This window comes from Rattus norvegicus, chromosome 3 (assembly GCF_021556685.1).
Source record: "Rattus norvegicus strain SHRSP/BbbUtx chromosome 3, alternate assembly SHRSP_T2T, whole genome shotgun sequence".
Classification (NCBI taxonomy): domain Eukaryota; kingdom Metazoa; phylum Chordata; class Mammalia; order Rodentia; family Muridae; genus Rattus; species Rattus norvegicus.
Genome location: NC_141536.1, coordinates 16,766,713 through 16,789,003, shown reverse-complemented (window position 1 = coordinate 16,789,003; position 22,291 = coordinate 16,766,713). Strand labels below are relative to the sequence as shown.

The window sequence follows — 22,291 nt, the reverse complement described above, 5'->3', positions numbered from 1 at the left end:
TAAATCATGCAGTGGTTGAGCATGAGCTCTGAGGGCTTTAGGAACACAGAATTCTCCCAAAAGGCAGGGCTTCTAAACTGCACCCCAGGCTCTTACACGCTGGCTGCCTGAACAAGCAAGGTGTGCGGTGTGGTGTGACACCCCAACGTCATATGGAAAGCACATAGTGAGTGTGCCTTTTGATACAGCAGACACACACTACACAACTTCCCCACATACTGCTAACAGCATCATGTCTATATTGTAATGATATAAACTGGAATTGAGGGCCATTTAAGCTAATTCTGATTTTTTCTTTTTTAAATAAAGACCTTAAGTAACAAATTAGGCTACCAATATAGAATTTCTGATCTGGAAAAACCTAACATTGAGAATAGAAGGAGGAAGCAACTTCCCTCTGTGATAACTTCCCAAGTAATATTTAAGGGAAGCCATGGGAAGATCAAAGGGTCTTTCCACAAAATCTTTGAAGTTCAAAACTTGCAGCCTGGCTTTCAGGTTGGAGAGGTCCTCGCCTCTCTGCCTAGGGAGAGACTCTAGCATTTTTTTTTGCGCATGTCAGACAACAGCTAGGAGTAAATGTGCAGGGTGGGAGACCGACACACGCTGAAGGTGCCTTCTGAGTATTTAAGAGATGATGTGCTCTGTCTGACACACCAAATCTGGTCTACCAGTCCTATTTTGCTGAAAAGAAAAAACTGTTCATGAAGTGAGATATAAACCTTTAATATGTGTTCTGGAGTGAGCCCCATAGGAGCCTTAAAAGTAATTAATTTTTAGGTCAGGGTCGAAGTGGAAAAAAAAAAAAGAAGTCAAGATTAATAAAACCCTGACATAATCAATTGTATATACCATGATAGAAAAGACAAGCAGGACTTGTGATAAAAGATTAGTAAGTCAGAAGAAGATAAAACCCACCCAAGCTCTGCTCAGTTGATACCCCAACCCCAACCAAAACACACGCCTGCTCGAACACATACACGCACAAAACCACTACAGCCTGACAGCAAATTTAAATGTAAAAGAGAATAAAAACAAATGTCCTCTCCATGACTGGGTTCGACATCCATGCACTGGGTTATTTTATGAGCAGATTCATTCCAACACCAGTTAGACAAAGGGAGAAGGCTGTGTGCAGAGAGCAGAGGACACAACACAGGGATGGTCTAAACCCTCATCTCTGGTAAAGCCCAGCAATCTTGCTTGTTTTTATTAACCAAATGCTGGGGTCACACTGGAGGGGTTTCAGTTAGGCATGATGTCCTAAGTACAGCCTACTTTGGGTCTCAGCCTGCTGAGGCAGACAGGAGACCAGTCTGATTATGCTTCACTTAAAACAGATTATGACTACACTCTCGACTCCGATTTGCTCATTAATTGTTAAGGATCTGGACCTCTCTATTGTTCCCTGAAAGGAGACGAGTACTTAAGTCATGGCAGTAGTGATGAGCGTTCATGTATATTCACACTGTGGTGCTGGGCTGAGTGTTCATGTGTGTGCACGCTGTGGTGATGGTGAGCGCTCATGTGTGTGCACGCTGTGGTGATGGGGAGTGAGTTCATGGTGAGCAGGGCTTCCCCTCCTCATCTGCTTCTTATTCTGACATTTATAACAGTCAAAACAGACAGAGCAAAATAAATGTGCATATCTCTTATGTGGAAATAAACCCTGCCCCACATTCCTCTTTCAGAAAGGAAGAAAGAAAAAAATCGTCACCAGACAGAGATGGTTAAAATTTTGTTCGAAGGCCATGCAACTCCTGAAGCCACAGCCAGTCAATACTGTTAATGTACCTTGTTAATTTGATAGGATTTGTCAGGTAACTCCACTGGAAAATTATATAAAACTGTTCCAGATGAAAAGATGATAGTGACATGAATTAAAGTGATAGAACAATAGTGGGATATAAACCAGAAACGACACCCAAAGTGGCTGTTGATTTATTACCACGCTGAGTTTGGTTCTGGGCTCCCATGTATATTAGTGCTACAAATCTGGGTCCATTTAGCAGAGGGATGCTCATACATACATCACCGGCTCCTGCTCCACACCAAGGTCAGTCCCCATGCATCAATCTTTTCAACAGAGCTTACTTCACAAAGCAGGCCTCCTGAAACCATCGCAGATGTAACAGACTGCTCTCCTCCTTCATCTTTCTTTTATCATGTAAAGCACACTTTTAACTTCCATTATTTTTATCTGCAAATTGTTAGCACATAGTTCATCCATTTCCTGCGTATCTGTGCATCAGTTGCCTACGCTCCACTTGGCCACAGAACCTTTCCCAATGACACCCTTCCGTGAGGTTACTGTCACTGATGCTGTTTACAGAAGGGAACCCCAAGACTAAAGTTTGGGGATGGAGATGTGGGAGATGGATACGAAAGGCTCAGGATGGGCAGACAGGTGGAACATCATTTAAACAATTGGTGTGCTTCACAAAAGCAGCATACACGTGAGATTTTCTTCCTGAATCAAATCACATTTTCCCACTGACTCAGTTCCAGCGATACTCTGTCTTCATTTTGGATTGATCTGTAATTGGCAGGGGCCCCTGACACTTCAGACACTTCAGTTTTAAGTTTCCTTGCCCTGCAGGCTTTCAGTCAGGCAGTTAATGATCTGTAAAACTCTCGCCTGCCTCCAGGAGTCACTATTTAAAGGAACCTGTAGAGGAATCTTTTGAGATGGGAAAAATCCTTTGTGTGTTAAATACTCTCACTACAGACAAGTGTGAGTCTCTGTCTCTTAAAACTGAGTTAGGCCCCACAGGCTTGGTTGTTCCCACTGGACAAGTGCAAGCAGGCTAGGAGAGCCTGAGGCAGTCTGTGGTAGGCGCCACCCTTGCTGAGCACATTGGGTAGAGCCTGGAGACCTCTGGGAGTCTAAGTACTTTTTACTCATTCGTCCGTCCGTCTGTTCATCCATCCATCCATCCATCCTTCCATCCATCCATCCATCCATCCATCCATCCATCCATCCATCCATCCATCCATCCATTCATCCATCCATGGTGGATGCTAGCAAGTTCACACCACACTAAGGATAAAGACACTGGAGCTAGGGTGCAGTGTGTGACTACTCAGGAGGTCAGTCAGTACAACTGCACCCATTCGCCACTGCAGCCTTTTAAGTGTGCAAAGGAGAAGGTGGGGCCAGAGCAGCAGGGCTTTCCTGTGACTGCAGAGCACAGACACTACAGCTGCCATGTTCCCTGTGCTTCCCCATCCTCAAGGCTAGGGCCCAGTCCTTTGGCAAAGGTGTGACCCTGGCAAGCGCATCGCCTTCCAGCAGCTCTCCTCCAGGAATCATGCGGTACAGTGTCCTCAGGCCAGCAAGCATGGCTCTGCTACACTCACCATTTAGTAAGTGTTCATAGCCTCTTAATGCAGTGAGCGCTGAATGTCTACTACGTGCCATAAGGTGGAGAGCCTCTGTGTACTCTAACAGCCTCATGAAACAGAAACACAGGATGGTTATAGAACCTGTCCAAGATCACACAACTCACAAGTGGCCTGCAACCTGGATCTAGGAGCTCTGGTGCTGGAGCCCACCCTCTCAGCACTGTAAGGGTCAGCAGGAATTTTGCTGGCTTTGATCCATGTCTACTGAGGGACGGGTATTTTGGTGCAGTTAGAGAGCTTGGAAGCAGGAAAGCCCTTCTTCCAATCCAGAACTGCCTGGTTCCCAGATGGTCCTCAGGGCTGCTCAGACTCGAGTCAAGAAAACACAAAGAAAACTATCCAAGCAGTCCTGCAACCCTCTCCTCTCCTCTCCCCAGGGTATAAGAAAGCATTCAGACGTCAAACACGCCACACCCACACCTGCAGAGCCAACAAACACCCAACTGTTGTTCTTGTTTTTCTTCTGACTTCTGTACTTGCTCTTAGTGGGTCAAGTTTTTATGTGACATCTCTGGACCTTAGTGGGTCAAGTTTTTATGTGACGTCTCTGGGAAATGCAGAGGAACTTCTTACGGTATCATTTAACACAGCATTGCAAGCAGGTCAAATTATAAACACAGAGAAAGAGGGGAAGTGGACCTTAATTAAAAATACCTTTCTTCAAACTAAATGGTTACACTGAGGTGGTAACATGCTCATAATGAAATATAGCACAACCCAAGAAAATCAAGCCAGAAGAAAAGTTTGACTTAAAAAACATTCTCATGTCACGATACCAAATGAAATAGGAAAGAAAAATATTTACATAGGGGTCGGCAATGGGGCTCAGCAGAGCACGTGCCTGACATGGACAGGGCCTGGCTTTCATCTCTAGAGTGGGAGGCGGGCGGGGAAGGTGGTCTAGGGGAGCTTTCTTTCCAAAGGCTCCAGTCTAAATGCACAGTCAGCCTGGACCCAGCAATATGTATGGTTTTTTATTTAGAATTTTACTTTATGTGTTTGGGCATTTTGCCGACATGTCTGTCTGTCTGTCTGTCCGTCTGTCTGTCTGTGTGCCTGTAGACATGTGCTGCCTTGTGCCTGCAGAGGCCAGAAGGGGGCCCTGGAGGCAGTTGTTAGCAGCTGTGTAGACGCTGGGAATCAAATGTGTGTCTTCTGGAAGAGTAGCAACTGCTTTTAACTCTGAGCCATCTCCTCAGTACCCAACATGACTTTTATTTACTTACTTATTTATTTTTATTTTGTGGTGCTGTGGGCTGAACGTGGGCCTCAGGCATGACAGCTGGGAAAGCCCTTTTACCACTGTGCTATGTCCCTGTCTTTTAACGAAGTCATCACTGTTCTAAAAGCGTAGTTAACTTTTCCTTACGTTTCCATTTCAGAGTTTGCTTTCCTTCCCCTCCCGTCAGTAGTGCTGGGAAGGATGACCTCACTGACCTCTGCGATGGTGGTCTCGGAAAGTGACCGTAAATAGAAACACACTTCCATCTAGAAGTTCTCATGCACCCAAGGGGCTGAGATGCTGGCAAGGGCTCCTCTGAGAGCCCTGCCACTGTCACAAAGGTGTCCAGAGCTTCCCGGTCTCAGCCCCAGCAGGTAAGGAGGAAGAGCACAGGGCTAGTCTGGAGTGCTCGAGGTCAACCCTTCCCTCAGAAGCATGGGAGGCCCATCTGTCTCTGTTACCAGCTCTCCTCCCCTGCCCACTTACCCGCCGCCATCCGTCATGACCTTTTCATGCTCCCACACTGACAGCTTCCAGATACAGTGAGTCAAACTTCACTGGAAGCAAACTATCACGCCAACTGTCAAAGGCAGAAAACATTGCCTGATTCCTGTCCTACATCAACGCCAGCATATAAATCCTTCCTTAACAAGACAGCTCAAAATAAACAAAGCGCAACTCTAATGCAGCTACAACTCTCCAGGGAAACAATTTGTCCAAGGTTTAGAGTTATCACTAGGGGACCCTCATCTGTTTTAACTAACCAAACTATTTCCATAAAAGGAAATTAGCACTGTATATCATCACCCACAGTGCAGTGAGGTCCCCCTTTGGGCAGCCCCTGCTCTAGGTCCTGCTGTGACAGTGGCTCACTGAGTACCTGTATCTCTGAAGGTAGCCTAAGCTGTGTGTGTCTAAAGGCAGCAGTGCTCAGTGGTTAGGGCCAGGAACCCTGGATCAGGAAAGTCTTAAGTTCAAGCTTTGGCACTACCTCCTCAAGCTTTTACTTTGGGAAACTGGGAAAAGAGGAACAGGATGCTAACTCACGAGTGTGGAACTTTTAAGGACTTTCTATCGCTGTGATAAAGACCGTGACTTTTAAGGACTAGTTACTTTCTATCGCTGTGATAAAGACCGTGACTTTTAAGGACTAGTTACTTCCTATCGCTGTGATAAAGACCGTGACTAATAGCAACTTAGGGAGGAAAGGATTTATTTGGCCTAGTCTTTCAACCACAGTCCATCACTGCAGGAAGCCAAGTCAGGAACTCAAACAGGGAAGGAACCTGGAGGCAGAAACGGAAGCAAAGAAACAGAGGAATGCTGTTTACTAACCCTGCTTCTCCTGGTTACTCAGTGTGCTTTCTTAGACAATGCTGGACCACCTGCCTAGGGGTAGCATCTCCCATAGGGGCTGGGCCTTCCCACATCCATTAGTAACCAAGAAAAAGCCCCACAGACTTAGCTACAGATCAATTTGTTAGAGGCATCTTCTCCACTGAGGTTCCATTTCCCAAATGCCTCTAACTTAATGCCTGTCCAGCCAGGTAGTCCAACATGTCCATCACTGCGGACCCTTCCAATAACCTCCGTCCCCAAGTTTCATGGCACAAACGTTCCTGTAAGCACTAGATACTTCTGCTAGGGAATGTCCACATGCAAAGTCTCCAGGAGACTTTGGTCTCATTGGAGGCCAGGATTGGGGAGAGCACATTCTCACTGGTGTTATCTTGAGTAAAGAAATTTATCAAGGAGCCTGAGTCTTCCCTTCTGTAAAATGGGAGTAACAAAAGTGTCAGCTCCTGGGGTGTCATGGGGATGGAATAGCACAGCACATCAAATGGTTATCCTGTACTGCAGCAAGAAACTCAAACCACATTATAGTTCTTAAAGATGAACCCATACTCGGAGAGGCAAAGCCAGCTTTCTTTGTGAGACACCGGGTATATCAACCATACTCCTGGGCAGGTTCTAGGCCCAGGGGAGTAGGACAACAACAAACTGGACAGAATGAGTTTGAGAGAGAGAGAGAGAGAGAGACAGACAGACAGACAGACAGAGACACAGACACAGAGCCTTGCAAACATGAGGTTGGGTGGGAAGAGGGGTGAGGGAGGATATGGAAGGAGGGGTAAATTTGACCAGAATATATTATATGTAATTTTTAAGGAATTAATAAACCCACTGTATGTATGAAATATATATATCCAAAAATGAAAATTACTAATTACTAGCAAAATGAGATGAATCCCAGACAGGGAAAAGTTAGTAAATTACAAAACTGGATCAAGACCACACTAGAGAGCTGTTTCACATTGTCTCTGATGAACACACTGTCATAGGCACACTGAAAATACCACCCACCTCTAGGGAAATGAGATGCCACCTTGGCAACACTGCAGTAGCTGCCACTTAATACTCAGGGGACAGTCTGAGTCACTGGCTTGTACAGGTGGGTTCATGCATCAATTTCCTATGACTTTGAATCTGAGCCTATGAAGTCTACTGCTGTTAAATCCTGGAGCAGTTTTTGATACAGTTTCACAATCCTCGTCTTTAGGTCACAGAGCCTGAAGGCCCAGGAAGCCCTCTGGGAGTGCCCATGAACAGTCCTTGGCCAGAGTGGATTTTTCTGAATCTATGGGGCAATCAATAGCACCTCGGAGCAGTCAGAGAAGTCTTTGAGACTTGTCTGAATTTACACATCGGATCAGACACACAGGCTGTTTGGGCTTAATGAGACCCGAGAGATCAACCAGTCTGGGGCTGTTATTCTCCATAGGAATACACTGAGGCTCAGGGCTGGGGACACGACTTGTCTGATGTCACCTATTAATGACAGAGCTGTACCCGTAATTCATCCCTCCATACCAGCAGGCCAGGGCTTAACAGACCAGCACTCCTGACACACACTGGCAGAACACATTACAGTATGAAAAGCACCCTTAAGCAATATGCTAGGCACTCAAAACAGGGGAAGAGCATTTGGGGTACAGTTACAATGAAGCCTGGGGAGCACTGCTTTCCTGGACAAGGAGGATGTGGGCTGAGGGCTCATCATCTTACTCACTGGGGGCCTCAGCCCAGAGCTGACGGCTCTAGTGTGTGGAAATACATCTGGTGACAAGTGAGTGCCCCAACTAGACTACTGTCCTGAGTACAAAAACTAATGGGTGGTCCCAGCCAGCATGGCAGCATTCAGCACAGGGCTGGGCACGAGGCAGGGCTTGTTCCAGGGGACTTGAGGTTGTGCAGGCTCAGTGCTGTCTCTGCATGGGGGGCTAAGTTCTCTGTGAGTCCAGCTGGGAAGTAGCAGTGATCTCTCTTCCTAGGCACAGCCCCCTGCCCCCTCTCCTAGTACAGTCTGAATGCCAAGGACAGGGCACTAATCAAGGGTGGTCTTGGTGGAACTCTCAGGAAACTACCCCAGCTCCTTCTACTGCTATAGTTCTACTCCATTTTTATGTTCTCTCCTTTTTTCCAATGCTTAATTCCTTCTCAGGCACCAAGGAATCTGACACTGTTTTGAGTTAGTCCAGATTGGTGGACAGGAATTCTCCCAAGGGAGGCTCTGTGAAAGGAGTTGGAAAAGATACACAGTCAGACAAATCCTGACATCTGCAGTCATCAGACTCTTCCCTCAACAAGCCACTGTGTTAGTTCTAGTGCGTAGGATTTCCCAGAGACCACCGTTAGTTCTGTCCTGTTACCATTAGTATTAAACTCACTAGATTTGTCTGTCCCAGTCAGGGGGCCAATCACTGGGCAGCGGAACTGTCAGTGCTGAATCAAGTGACCATACAGATGTGGAGTCACATGTGGTGTACGTTCCCTTGTATCACTGTAGTGACCTGGCACCAGGCTAGGAAGATGGAGGATCAGTTACCTCGTGAACATATCAATTCTTCACAGGTACCTGACTAAAAACTACACAAAAGAACTGTCTCGTTCACACAGCCACTCAGAACGATGCATACCACACAGGCAGGAGGAAGAACAGAGCCCTGGACGCAGCTGCCTGCTCTCATTGGCTGGCCTTGTGGTGCATCCTGAACGTCCCTATTGCAAAGTTCTGCTTGTGGTTACTCACTAGAAGATGAAGCCACAGCTGTGCTGACTAACAGTCTTTTGGTGATGTGGGAAGAGTCTAGGGTGACAGATGACAAGGCAAAGGAGGTAAGTTAGCAAAACTGGCTCAGCTGCCGCATGGTCTCTTGGTCTGAGGCTGTTGAGAAAAGTAGATGAGAGGCAGAGTTCTTTGAATTCCGTGAAATACCACAATTATGAGACTTTGAAGCCAGCTTATGCTGCACGCAAGACCCTGGCCCCCTGCCCTCTGAGGAGGGGGTGTTCTGAGCCAGCATATACAGTGCGAGGCCAAGGACAGAGTTACATGGTCAGGGTTGGTTGTAACTCTGTGTTGTATAGCAAGTGGTATTATCATGGTGGTATCTTGATCCTCTTCCTTGTTTCTTGTCTTATTTTCTTTTTTTTTAAAAAAGATTTATTTATTTATTATATATAAGTACACTGCAGCTGTCTTCAGACACACCAGAAGAGGGCATCTGATATCATTACAGATGGTTGTGAGCCACCATGTGGTTGCTGGGATTTGAACTCAGGACCTCAGGAAGAGCAGTCAGCGCTCTTAACCACTGAACCATCTCTCCAGCCCCCTCTTGTCTTATTTTCTGTGAAGCCTTTTTTCCCCTAGTGCCACAAAAAATACCTACTGACAGCATACTATAAACTCTAGGCCATGGGGGGCACTCAGCATCTGACCCCCACCTAGTTTTGAGACAGGGTTTCTCTATATAGTCCTGGCTGTCTTAGAACTCACTCTGTAGACCAGGCTGGCTTTGAACACAGAGATCCACCACCTCGGCCTCCAGTACTGGTACTAAAGGTGTGCAGCGCCATAATTTCAGTGTCTACAAGCCTACTTGCCGCTACTAGCCCTGGCATACAGGACCCTACTCACAGAAGGTTAAGTTAATGGAAGTTGTCTCAACTTGGTATCAGCACAGGTAAGGTTCACACTTCAAGGCATCTGAACTCTCAGGCTCGTGAGGAGGGGAAGCAGACATGTTGTATCATGTTGATACAACATTCTCGACTGCTTTAGAGAAACAGCCACAGACAGGATCAGGTCTAATGGAGGGAGGAGGTATGGTAGCTGGCTGGCACTATCTAAGGGAGAGTGGAGGATGACTCAGAGCCAGGGAGGAGCAGAGGTGGCTGGAAACAACGTCTTCCTCTGTGAAAGCCAGGTTGAGAATGTCTGAGGCATCTTTGGTATTATAGCTGGGGTCTGGCACTAGGCTTCAGTCCCAATCCCTTAGAAACTTACTATATCCTGATGAAGGAACAGGAGGGAAAGCAAGTTAGTTAGTGGCTATTAAACAATAGTTACGGGGGCTGGAGAGATGGCTCAGAGGTTGAGAGCACTGACTGTTCTTCCAGAGGTCCTCAGTTCAATTCCCAGCAACCACATGGTGGCTCACAACCATCTGTAATGGGATCCGATGTTCTCTCCTGATGTGTCTGAAGACATTGACGGTGTACTTATATACATAAAATAAATCTTAAAAAAACAAACAAAAAAACCCACCAATAGTTACATGTCTCTCACACGCTATTACCTCATCAAATCCTTTGGGCCTCAGTTTCCTCAGTCATGAACTGGGGTTACAATGTCGATGTAGCAATAGAGTAAATGAGGTAGCAAACATTGTATGATGTGAACTGTTAGTGAACTTGAGTAGGACGGCACAGACAGGGTTTGCATCCAGGGCGGGTTACCTGAAGCCGAGTCTCCTCAGATAACTGTTCTGTGGTGTCAGTTACTAGTACACAGAGTCTGGTTCCTCGAGTGCCGGTACATACTACACAGACTAAATGATAGCAGCTGATAACTCTTTCACAGTTCACTACGGATAATCAACATCGTGCAGTGTTAGGGCTAGAACTGAGGGGTTCATGTACAGGTAAGCGATCCTCCTTGAGCTGCATTCCTAGTCTCCTATTTGGAGCGTGCGTGTGTATGTGTGTGTGTATTAACAGAATCTACTAGTGTTTTATAGTCAGAGATTGGTTGAAAACTGGTTTACATTTGAGACTTACAGAGCAAAGCTTGAGTGCCTCTCATCCTGACTTTCTTAGAAGCAAATGGCAGATGGTAACTAGAGTGTGGGCCCCTTCTGCACCATCAGAAGACAGACAGCTGCAGCCGCAGGGCAGAGAGGCCCAGGTTTCCTCCTTCTGTTGTGTGGGTCTGCATACCATGGGTTCGTGTGGACGGTAGCTCTCTGTGGGGTAAGCAGGGATGCTGGGTGAATGCTGCATAGAGGGGCTCACCACAGGGTCACAGGAAATCTGACGTGACTGACACGGATGGATGGGTAGAGAGAACTATCCATCAGTGTCAGGAATGATCCGAAGCACCTGGCTAGTCAGGTGAAATAAAAGAAATGATTTACTCATCTCAGAATGTGGCTGCTCACTTAAATACTCATGGAGAGAGAGTACTGTTTGAGGCCCTAAACTTTGGGTTGAACTAAGGCCAAGAATTCCTGATAGCCGTGTGTAAGTGTGTACTGCGAGTTGAGGGGGTTGTCATGTGCTTTGTAAGGAGGGAGTGTCTGAGGGTAGACACCTGACTTGATCCACCCGGGAACTTACCTATTACACGACACAATACTCCAGGACAGCTCATCTGACTGTTACAAGGTTGGAGAAGCTGAGATCTAGAAAAGTGTAGCTCCACACAAAACAGCACATGTTCCTGTGTGCTCACTTGGGAGAGGGCTGTCTTAGCTTGGGTTATATTGTTGTGAAGAGACACCATGACCATGGCAACTCTTATAAAGGGAAACATTTAATTGGCGCTAGCTTATAGTTTAGAGGTTCAGTCCATTATCATCAGGGTAGAAAGCACCGAGGCATGCAGGCAAATATGGTACTAGAGAGGTAGCTGAGAGTTCTATATCTGGATCAGCAGGCCGCAGGAAGAGAGAGTGACGTTGGGCTTGGCTTGAGCATCTGAAACCTCGAAGCCCTGCCCTCACTGACACATCTACTCCAACAAAGCCACACCTCCTAACAGTGCCATTCCCTGTGGGCCTATGGGGCATTTTCATTCAAACTATCACATAGGTCAACCCCCTTCTGGAGGGTTGGGAGAGATACTGAATGGAGGACCTTGAGCAGGCCGAGTAAATGCTTTTACCCAAGCTCATACCAACCCTAGACAAGTCTTCTTTCTGAGCAGTGTTTTGCCTTTTATCTCTAGGAGAGGCACCAGAGACAAGCATCCCTAGTGAATAGAATACTCCAAGTTTTATGGTCTTAACTTTGCTTTTGAGCTATGCAGCTCTGGCTGAACTCCTGGACAAGGCAGAACTGAGGCTCAGGCAGTTTTAAGTCAGCTGAAGATCAGTTGCCTATCTCTTAATGAGGAAGCGGAATGAATATTCAGCTTCCATATGGCAAGCTCCAGTCAGTAAAATTGGGAGGAGGCCTGGGGAGATGACTCAGTCAGTAAAGTGCTTGTGATATCAGCCTAAGGACTTGAGTTAGGATTCTCAGAACTCAAGTAAAAAGGCAGTACTGAGATATCACAGGCAGGAGGATCCCAGGGGCTCGCTGCTTGGCCAATCTAGCCAAATTGGTAAGTTCCAAGGTTGGTCAAAGACCCTGTCTTAAAAGATAACATGGGGATCAGCTGAATGAAGGTACCTGAGGTTGTCCTGTGGTCTCTATAGGCTCACATACCTGCACACATGTACGCTTGGGAAAGAATACTGGAAGAGCTTTTTGAGGCCCAGGACATATTAGCTAGGTTCAGATTAACGCCAACGCCAGAGATTTTATTGTGAAAAATATAAACTTAGCAATTTTAGAATTAGATTAAATCATTATCTCCTTATGCAACAGACAAACAAGGCCATATGGGAGAGAGATATGGCAGGGTAATAAGTCAGCTCCCTCACTGTGTGAGCCTGGTCCTCTCCCAGCTTTTCCCCTCCCCATGCATGGGATCTTTGTTAGAGTGCAGAGGTCGTGAGCTGGGTGGACCTGAGTTCCAGACAGTACTGTCACCAGCCTGAGTGGAGTGAGTTGGGGATGAGGCTATCTCTGTCCCTCTTCACCACCTCTGTCAGGTGGGATGGCAAAACCTGCCACCTTCTAGGGAGTAAGGAGTGCAAAGGAGGCAATTAGCACTCAGATACAGTGGACACCTGAACAACACAGCCATGATGATGATGATGATGGATTAATATTATGTTGACTACTATGGTGACTTTTCTATTCCTGGTAGGTTTAAGTAAAAGCAGAAATTCAGTGTTTAACCAGAGCAAATCAAGTCCAAATATTAGTTGAAAGTGAGTACTAGATTTTCTAGTGAGACCCAAATATAACCTGTAAGCTCATTAAGAAGCTTCCTAAACAAGGAAGCTCCGAGGTTGGGGGTAAGGATAGGTGCACAGCAGACATACCCAGGACCAGAGGGGCCATGGGACTTCTCAAGTCTGTCCATCTGAGGACAGTCTCAAGTGAGTTCTCTTTCTAATCTTCTGCTTCATAGAGAAGACAAAGATATAACCCTTGGGTGGAAAAGGATGTACTTTTTTTAAAGATTTATTTTATTATATATAAGTACAGTGTAACTATCTTCAGGCACACCAGAACTCATTACAGATGGTTGTGAGCCACCATGTGGTTGCTGGGAATTGAACTCAGGACCTCTGGAAGAGCAGTCAGTGCTCTTAACCTCTGAGCCACCTCTCCAACCCAAGAATGTACTTTAAATTTCATCGTTTGACAATTCCTCAGAAACCAAATTCTCTTTAGTCACCCAGGCCACAGAAGAGCTGTGTGTGACTTCTCTCTACACACACTCACCTAACTGCACGTCAGTTGTGAACCGCAGTCTGTGGATCATGCTGACTTTGAATGACTTATAATGGTGGCTGCTAAGCATATCCTGCACTGTAGCAATGTCAATTTGTGAATCCTCCTCGAAAACTCCGTCTGCCCTTGAACCTGGGGAGGAAAAGAACAGTTTAACACATAAAGATACATGAGGCTTGGCAAATGGTGTCTGCTTAAAATGCTTTGGGATAAATTAAAATAGTACGGGCTATTTAATTTGGAGGGGAAGGCTGAGCGATGACTTAATAATGCCATTCCAGTAAACAGAGTGCTATCGTATTAATCATCCAACAGTTAATTCCACAAACACTGCCTATGCCAAGGCCGGCCCTCAGCTGGGCAGTGGAGACAGGCGTGAGCGGGATCAAGCAGCTCCACTGAGAAGGTCAGACTCTGGGAGTGTGGTGGTCATGAAAGTCATTGAAGCTCCTTGAAGAACCCCGACCCTTCCAAATCCCTAACCTGTGCTCCAGTGTCCCCTGCCTCAGGCGGAAGCCTCTTTCTTGCTGGCCTTAGGACTGCTGAGCTGCCTTTGAGATCTGGACACAAGATCTTCTGGCTCATTTCTCTAAAGGCTTCACTGATCACCCACCCACCCACTCACACACTCACACATTAACTCACCTACTCACTCGCTCGCTCACACACTGACTCACACTCACACATTCACTCACTCATTCACTCACACTCACACTCTCACACAAGTACTCGCTTGCTCACTTACCCACTCACTCACTCACATGTAATATGACGTAGTAATATGACGTAGGTGACAAATGGGAAGACCGGTGCTCTACAAGTCTCTCTGGATCTAAGGCCTCTTAAATGAAGCCCCTTCCTACAGCCAGCAGCTAAGGAACGGCAGCTTATGAACTGGCTGAACGGTCTTCCAATCTCTCACTGTCCTCACAGCACCTTCTCTCACATCCTCCCAGACTGCAGACTGGTTACACCAGGCAAAGGCAAACCATGGTTCAGTCTCCAGAGTCTGTCTGCGGTGACACTTCTGAGGTGAAATTGCTAGGCCTTGTTGATAGCCCAGACTACTCCTTCAGCTCCACCCTAGAACAGCCAAAATCTTCTTCCTCAGGCTGGCTCAGACTTCACCTTGTCAGTGAGATCTGTGTTGGTGGCTGACACACACGTATAGTAGCTGGTATATACTGGACCCACAGTTGGGCAGACCTACTTCAACTCTCACCTCTGCCTTTAATTTGCTATGTGATCTTAGCCAAGTGACTACCTCTATGAACTCACCCCAATATTCACAGAACATAAAAACTCATGTAAAGAATCTAATGCATAAAATGATTAAAAACACTAGCCAGAGGGGCTGACACCCAGCTCATCCTTGGGCCTGTGAAGTGGCTGCTCTGTTGTAACATGGGAGTCTCACATAGGTAAGTCAAGCTTCTTATTTGCCTTTATGCTTTCTCCTGAGAAGAGCATACACAACTGGTGTGTTCACACTAAACTTGCTAAATAAACAATGGCCACTCTGCTACCCAGGTCAGCCATGACGCCAAGTCCTTCATTCATGTTACGCCTCATGACAACATGGAGGGTCCTGGAATTTCCCATCTTACATTGATGGGAAGCTAAGCCATAGTCCAAGCCACACACGCTAGCTACAGACAAACCATAGGGAAGTTCAGGGACTCCTTCAGATGGAGTGAGTGGGAGAGAAAGCACTAGCTTTGGGTATCAGTGTAAAATGGCTGTTCTGCAACCTGACCACCTCATGCTTCCTTTGCCTAGGCTGACCTCTCGGAGACGTCAGTGTCCTTTTCTTTGGCACTGAACTCAGCTGTTAGGAACTGTATAGTCTGCCCCTACGCACTACGGCTTCTCACATGGATAGCACCCGTGATAGGCTGCACCATTGGGAAGGACGGGATGCACCTTGGACACAGTCCCCGTTTTTGAGCATACTGCACATGCTCAGAGCCCCCTGTTTCCTGGCTCACTCCCTACTAGTCTCCTACCTATCCCTTCTCAAAAGCCTGGCTCAAATGAGGCTCCAGGAAGGGAGATTTCCCCTGACTCCGAGCCCCCAAATCTAGTACTGTCCTGACACTGCGTCCATATCTTCTACTGAACAGTGACCAGCGAGTGATGATCTGTTTCTGCCTCTAGACTGTAAGCCACAGAAGGGTAGTCAGCAATGTCTGTGGCTCACCCCTGTAGTCAGTCCTAGCTACTGTGCAGAGAAAGCAGGAGCCCAGTGCAAGTGCAGTGTGAGCACCAGGTGCTGTGTTCAGAGAGGCCATGACTTAACCAGCATCCTCTTGCAGGACAAACTGAGTGACATGCCATCTCTGCAAGAGCCATCTGTTGACTGGTTTCATTCTTTGAAGCACTGGTGATTTGCCACAGATCATGGTCTTCAATGTTTCCTGGGAAACATGACATCAGAACAAGGGCTGGGGAAAGTTTAACACAGACACTTTCTCCAAACTACATTTTAATAAAAACATAACTGCTAAATGCATTTATTTCTATTTTAGGACTTTTGTATACAAAATTATACAGAAAGCAGTCCTGATTTCTTTTCTTTCTTTCTTTTTTTTTTTTTTGATTCTTTTTTTCGGAGCTGGGGACCGAACCCAGGGCCTTGCGCTTCCTAGGTAAGAGCTCTACCACTGAGCTAAATCCCCAGGCCCCAGTCCTGATTTCTTAAATACCGAGGCCCACCTTTGCTACCCGAGAATGACTCACTAGACAGAGTCGAATTAGACAGAGGTTAGCTCTGAATTCCAAGGCATCTGGAACTTTAACTAATTGGTCTTTCCTAAACATTACAGGTATTTGATTTGGAAAGAGTAATAGCTCATTAAGCTAAAATGCCAATTACTGAAAACAACAACAACAAAACCACACACTTAAGATTTTTACATTTTATGTTGGATTAAAACCAATTTAAAAATTACTATAACATGACATACAATTTTTTTTACTGGGAAATTTCAATGCCAGCTGCTAATAAAGCATCTCAGCTGCAAATGATAATTCAGATGCTTTTAGATAAAGTGGTGCATAAATATGGCTAGAAATTGATTTAGCTTCTTGCAGAAGCTGCTGAAGAATGACACATTCTGTTTAATACACCAGTTAATGTGTCCTAAAAGCTCAAACAAGTGCCAGTTTTCATGGCTAACTTTACTGTGGGAGATTAATGAAAACTTTATATTTTGCTGAAATGTTAATAATGGGCAGATGAGGTGATAGGATTTCAGTCAAGGTCTAAAGCTACAGAATAACCGGCAAGGCTTGTCAATTTCCTTCTATTAATTTTGTCCAAGACTTTCATAGCTGGAGCTGGTTCAGCACTAATGCTTTACACACTGACCTTCTGCTCTGCCAGGGAAAATCCACATGGTACAGAAGGTTTCAGTCCCTGACGCCTTGCCCTGATGACTCTTAAGATCCAGAAGGCAGAGCATCAAGGGATGCCTGCCCCCTGGTGCTCAGTCCCGCATCCCCTCCAAGCAGGTCACCTATGGAACTGGACAGTAGCTCCCAAGTTCACTGCCAGTTTTCAAGTGGGCCCAGAGAGCCCGAGTGCAGGGCTTGTCTGTTGTGCACGTGTCTTGCCCTCCTGTACGGAGTGTGGAATGTGAGAAGGTACTGGCAGGAAAGGCTCTTGATTCTCGGGAACTCAGGACCCAGTTACAGAACACAAAGCAACCAGAGAAGCAGACGAGCCCAACGAACGGGGTCTGCGACAGGCCCCCCCATCTCATGATGGATACCTGAAGCAGAGCACCGCATGAGCAGTGTTTGAGGACCGGAAAATGCAATAGGTTGATGTGTAAACCTTTTGTGCCTGTACCCTGGAGAAAGGGGAACCCAAGCAGCCATGCAGACACTAGGGCTTGTGCCATTTGCATATGGAAATCATTGCTGTACTACCGACTTCACATTTAAACCCTACTTCTGTTCAAGATGACATTTGATCTTCTCAAAGTGCAAAGTAGAGAACCAGAATGTCTTAAAAACAAACACACAAAACCCCTCCCCAAACCATTAATTTAATTGAGATATAACCCTTTGGTATTTTGTTAAATTAGCAATTAAAAAGGTCACAAGCAATTAAATAAGACAAAAGCCACACTGTGTTCATCTACATTAAAGCTGAAGTGGATCTTCTCAGCAATGACAAGATAAATTGTAATGGTGCCTTCAAAGACTTCACAGTGTACTCTGTCAAAGTCGTGAGTGGTAATGTCTCTATGTGCTGTGCATTACCATAATGTATTGTGTCAAAACGCTCAGGTTGCAGGATCTCAAAGCTGAATGTGACAGATTACATTTTGAGGGTGGGGTTTAGTGTTTGTTGGTGCAGATGGACTAACGAGAAGGCTCTGAGAAGGTGAAGCTCGGAAGGGCCTAGGGACAACAGGGAATCTTAGAGGAAGCAGTCCAATTCGCTGGAGTAAAACCAGGAGGACCTCGGACCTGGTCTCGGGGGAAGAAAGACCAAGCAGGCTGGTGTGAGAAATACAAAGGGAAGCAGAGGAGGTAGTAAGGGAGTCGAGTCCAAGGTGAAGAGGAAGGAGTGGGTGCTCGAGACTGACCGTGGGCATAAAGTGAGATGCAGACTAAAACCTGCTCTGGGTTTATAGTGACTGGGACAGGACTGGGCTCTGGAGCCCCTGTGTTCCTTTGGTTTGTTTCATTCACCTTCTCCTCTCAGGTGGTACTAAAAACAGTTCCTACACCACCGACACCCATGCCCACCCCTGTGACCCCAGGACAAGAGAATGTGGACTAGAACAGTGAATTCAAAACCAGAGGTCCACAAGTGTGTGTAGGCCTGGGCCAGTGGTGGGCACATCTAGCTCCAAGCTCCCTTCAGGGTCCTACGGTCCTATACTGTTTTCACAGTAACAGTAAAACATCTTTTGCCTTTTATGCTCATTCCCTTACAAGTGCACAGCATAATAAAGAGCTCTGGTTCCATGTTGCAATTAACCTTTAGGAAACTATCACTTGAATTTTGATATAAATGAAAATTAATACCAACAATTATCTGAAAAGGGTACAGAAACTCTCTCCTCTGTTTCAACCACGTATCTGTGTTAAGACAAATTGTCTTCCTACACTACAGCCCAAACAATGTAGTGCGACAAGCCACATGCAGCAGCGGAGGTGAGGATCTGGAACATCCTGGTAACCTGCAGGGGCGAGCTTGCAGCATGGCTGGGCCCCAGCTCAGGCGCACATCGTTTGCCTAGCACATGTGAGGCCCGGGTCACAGCAGGACAGCTCAGCATGCACGAACCAGGCATGGATATGCACACCTGTACCACTAGCATGGGGAGATTATGCTCAGTACAAAAAGACTTCAAGGTCAGTCTGGCTACAGGACAGCCTGCCTCAGGCCTGGGAGTAACAGGAGCTTCTCTTCACATCATCATTTTAAAGAAAATCTAGCTTTGTTTTTTTCACAAAAGCGGTTATGCTAACAGTTCCACTGTTTTTAATGACTTAAGAAACACAACTTCCTGTCTATCTTTTAGGAATAGACACACCTGCAATGTCTCAGTTCAGTTCCCAGCACCAAAAAGGAAGTGGAATGATTTGTTTTGTCATTGTGTATTGTTTTGATTTTGGGAATTTTTTTTTTTTTTCCGGAGCTGGGGACCGAACCCAGGGCCTTGCGCTTCCTAGGCAAGCGCTCTACCACTGAGCTAAATCCCCAACCCCGATTTTGGGAATTTTTGTTTCCTGTTTTATCTTTATTTTTGAGACAAGGTATGTCTATGTGTCTTAGGATGGCCTGGAACTCTCAATCCTCCTGCTTCAGGCCTTTTTGGTGCTGGTGATTGAACCTGAGGTCCTAAATGAGCTAATCTGATCTAATCCCCAGCTTCCGCCCAGCTACCCTGAGTAACTTCAAGCATGTAAAGGGTGGTAGCACAAGCGGGATGAGAACTGCTGACTTGGTGGTGGGTAGGCCCTTCCTGTCCTTGGTGCCCATTCAGATGCCATGATGGGACACAGAAGTGGATTCAGACCTGTGTGCGTGTGCTGCGCCCCGACAACAAACTCAGCTAAAAGCTTCTATAAGCAGGAGCGAGTCTGCTTTCAGTGCTGAGAACTAAGGCTAACTACACTTCCCCATTTCAGAAAGGCTTTCATACAGGTGATTTTATAGACACCAAGGGAATCATTTAGAGGCATATGGCTTTTTTTTTTTTTCTCAAACAAGTACTCATTAAGTCAATGCTCAGATGGACTCAGATGCTTGCTATTGGCAGGTTTCTGTGTCTATAGAGCAAGTTACACAGGACTTTCAAGTTCATCCTTTGGATCAGTGGGTCTCAGACCAAGTCTAAAAGGCCTAGGCTACTGCAAGTTAACACGACTTCAGTCTCCTGTAAGAAGCCTAGAACCTAACCAGAGGGTAAGCATTCTCTCCCATATCCTTGCCTTTCAATTTCTTATGTTTGTACCTGTTGACCTGTTTCTTCCAACCCAGAATAAATAGCACAAGACAGATGCTGGGCCACGCAGGGGATGAGCTGGCAGGGTTCTCAGATGATAAGACAGGGTAGGAATTCTGAACAATGAACTATGCAGAGTGAGTGAGTATTCAGAAGAGTAAGGGCTTGCCTTTGGCTGGAGAAGGGAGGGAGAGGGACGGGGGAGTACAGGAGAGGAGTCTAAAGGTAGGCACACAGAAAAGCATGGCTGTGTAAGGAACTGGCTGGGAAAGGAAAACAAACCTTGGTTCCCTCGACTGTACCCCAAAGTCTTGCAATCCCTTCCACTCTCCAACTATTCCTGTGCCAAGGTGGACTCTGCTCGGGTTGTCCCACGTAGCCAGGACGCCCTTTCTTCTTCAAAGTCTAGTACAATAGAGCCTTCCTTGGCTTCTCTCTTAAAAAGTTGTAGTGGTCAGGGGAAAGCTCTCATTGTGTCTCTTTCACATAAACATCTGTAGTCTCCTTGTGCAGAGTTACTCCTACAGGCAGGCCATATCCACACTGTGTGGTATACTGTACGCCAGTGGGCCCATGCAAACATAAGCTTTGATCTGAGAAGTTCTGCGTGTGATCAGAATCCCTTCCACAGAGGGGTGCATGGAGGACAGGGATTCAGCCCTGCAGTTATTCAGTGGACACATACATACTATATAGTACATACCATATGTTCAGCACTATGGACATGTCATCTCCTTTCATTTCCCAGTCTTTTTAGGTCAGATGATATCCTCCTCCAACAGGTGAGAAAAGTAATGCTCAATATGTCTTCAGGGTCTATGGTCCTGCATCTGTGAGGCTGAGCTGGGAACTGAACGGCCTGTGTACTCATTCATGGCTTCCTTTGGGTAAAGGCATTCATTTCTTCAACGGGCTAGAGCTGGACAACTCTACAGGCCATAACTGCATTGAGGAAATGGACTATGAACATGCCTGCCCCGCTGGAACAAAGGAAACAGGAGCAAGGCTTAAATTTCAATGTCTCTCTTCCAGGCAGACTCAATGCTGGACGCCTGAGTGAGTCGTGGAGAAAACTCTTCCTTAGTGCTCTGCATCCATCACTTTTTTTCCAGAAGCCGTTTAGTCCCCAAAGTCCCATAAGCACAAAGCTTCCCCTCTATTAAACACTTCCCTTCAGCTGCTAGTCATTTTCGCTGGTCTCTAGAAACGATCAATAGGTGATATACTAGACACACATAGACCCTCTACAGTACTCTCTTTAAAGCCACCAGGATCACACAGTAGGATACAGGATGTGCTACAATCTGAGTAGGGATCCTTGCTGTCAGTGTTTAATTGACTGAACTCCTGGAGCCAGAGGCAGTGTGCTGGAGGACTTCCTACGTTGAGATGACAGCTCTCCCTCAATAAATCAAGGTAATATTGCTTTATGAGGTGGTCAGAAAGAAGCAGCTTCAGGCTTGCAGAATTTCTGATGAGGACAGATGACAGAAGGGGCCGCCTAGCCCTCAGCTCACCCTCCCTCATGCTTAGGCCAGGGTGGTCTTCCCAGTGCTAAGCACACTCTCCTGTCTTGAGGCCTCAGATGGGCAGTAGCTTACAACATTCTCTTAGTATTGTTTGACTCATTTTTCACTTTCCTCAAAGAAGCCTGCTCCTCTAGAAAGCCACTGAAAAGCTGCCTTTGCTAAGTAAACACCCTGACTCTTCACTTGAGCCCACCGAGTAGCAAAAGCACAGGCCAGTCTGTCTTCATTTTGTATGGACCTCTGACAGAGGCGAATGACTGACTTCCTTGAGTTCTGTTGAGTCACAAGAGCAAAACCAGGCAGGACAGAGCCCTCTCCCATTCGTTAGAGGGGAGGCTTCAAACTAAGGGGGTAACCGATAAACAGCATAACTGTTTATCTGAGCACCTCGCTGGAGGGAGCACAGCTGAGCCACGATGGGCCAGTGATGGGCAGAACCACAGCTGGAGTAGACGGCATTCCTCGTGCCCTCCACTTAAACCCAAGCCTCTCTCAGCACCTGAAAGCAGACTTGGGCATGGCTGAGTCCTTCATTTTTCCCCCTGCTGTTGCGGCCACACTGGGGAAATCTCTTTTCTCTGACTTTCACCCTCCCGCGTCTCTCCAGTATATCACAACTAGGTTTTTGCTACCCACTCTTCAACCCTATATCACAACTAGGTTTTTGCTACCCACTCTTCAACCCTAAAGCTGTCACTGATCATAACCGAGATCCAATGTGTACTGGCTGCTTTTCTGTGTCAACCTGACAC

The 22,291-nt window shown here is 46.4% G+C and overlaps 1 protein-coding gene across 41 annotated transcripts in view; it reads right to left on the bottom strand.

Moving 5' to 3' along the window:
* Mapkap1 (MAPK associated protein 1) overlaps positions 1 to 22,291 on the bottom strand; it is a 201,073-nt gene that overhangs the window by 24,679 nt on the left and 154,103 nt on the right. For 29 of the 41 annotated variants that reach the window (XM_087651385.1, XM_087651390.1, XM_087651383.1 and 26 more), the window contains 1 exon segment: positions 13,532 to 13,672. The exons of the other annotated variants lie outside the window; for them this stretch is intronic. In XM_087651385.1, coding sequence (XP_087507511.1) covers positions 13,532 to 13,672 — 141 coding nt within the window. 41 annotated transcript variants of the gene reach the window in all.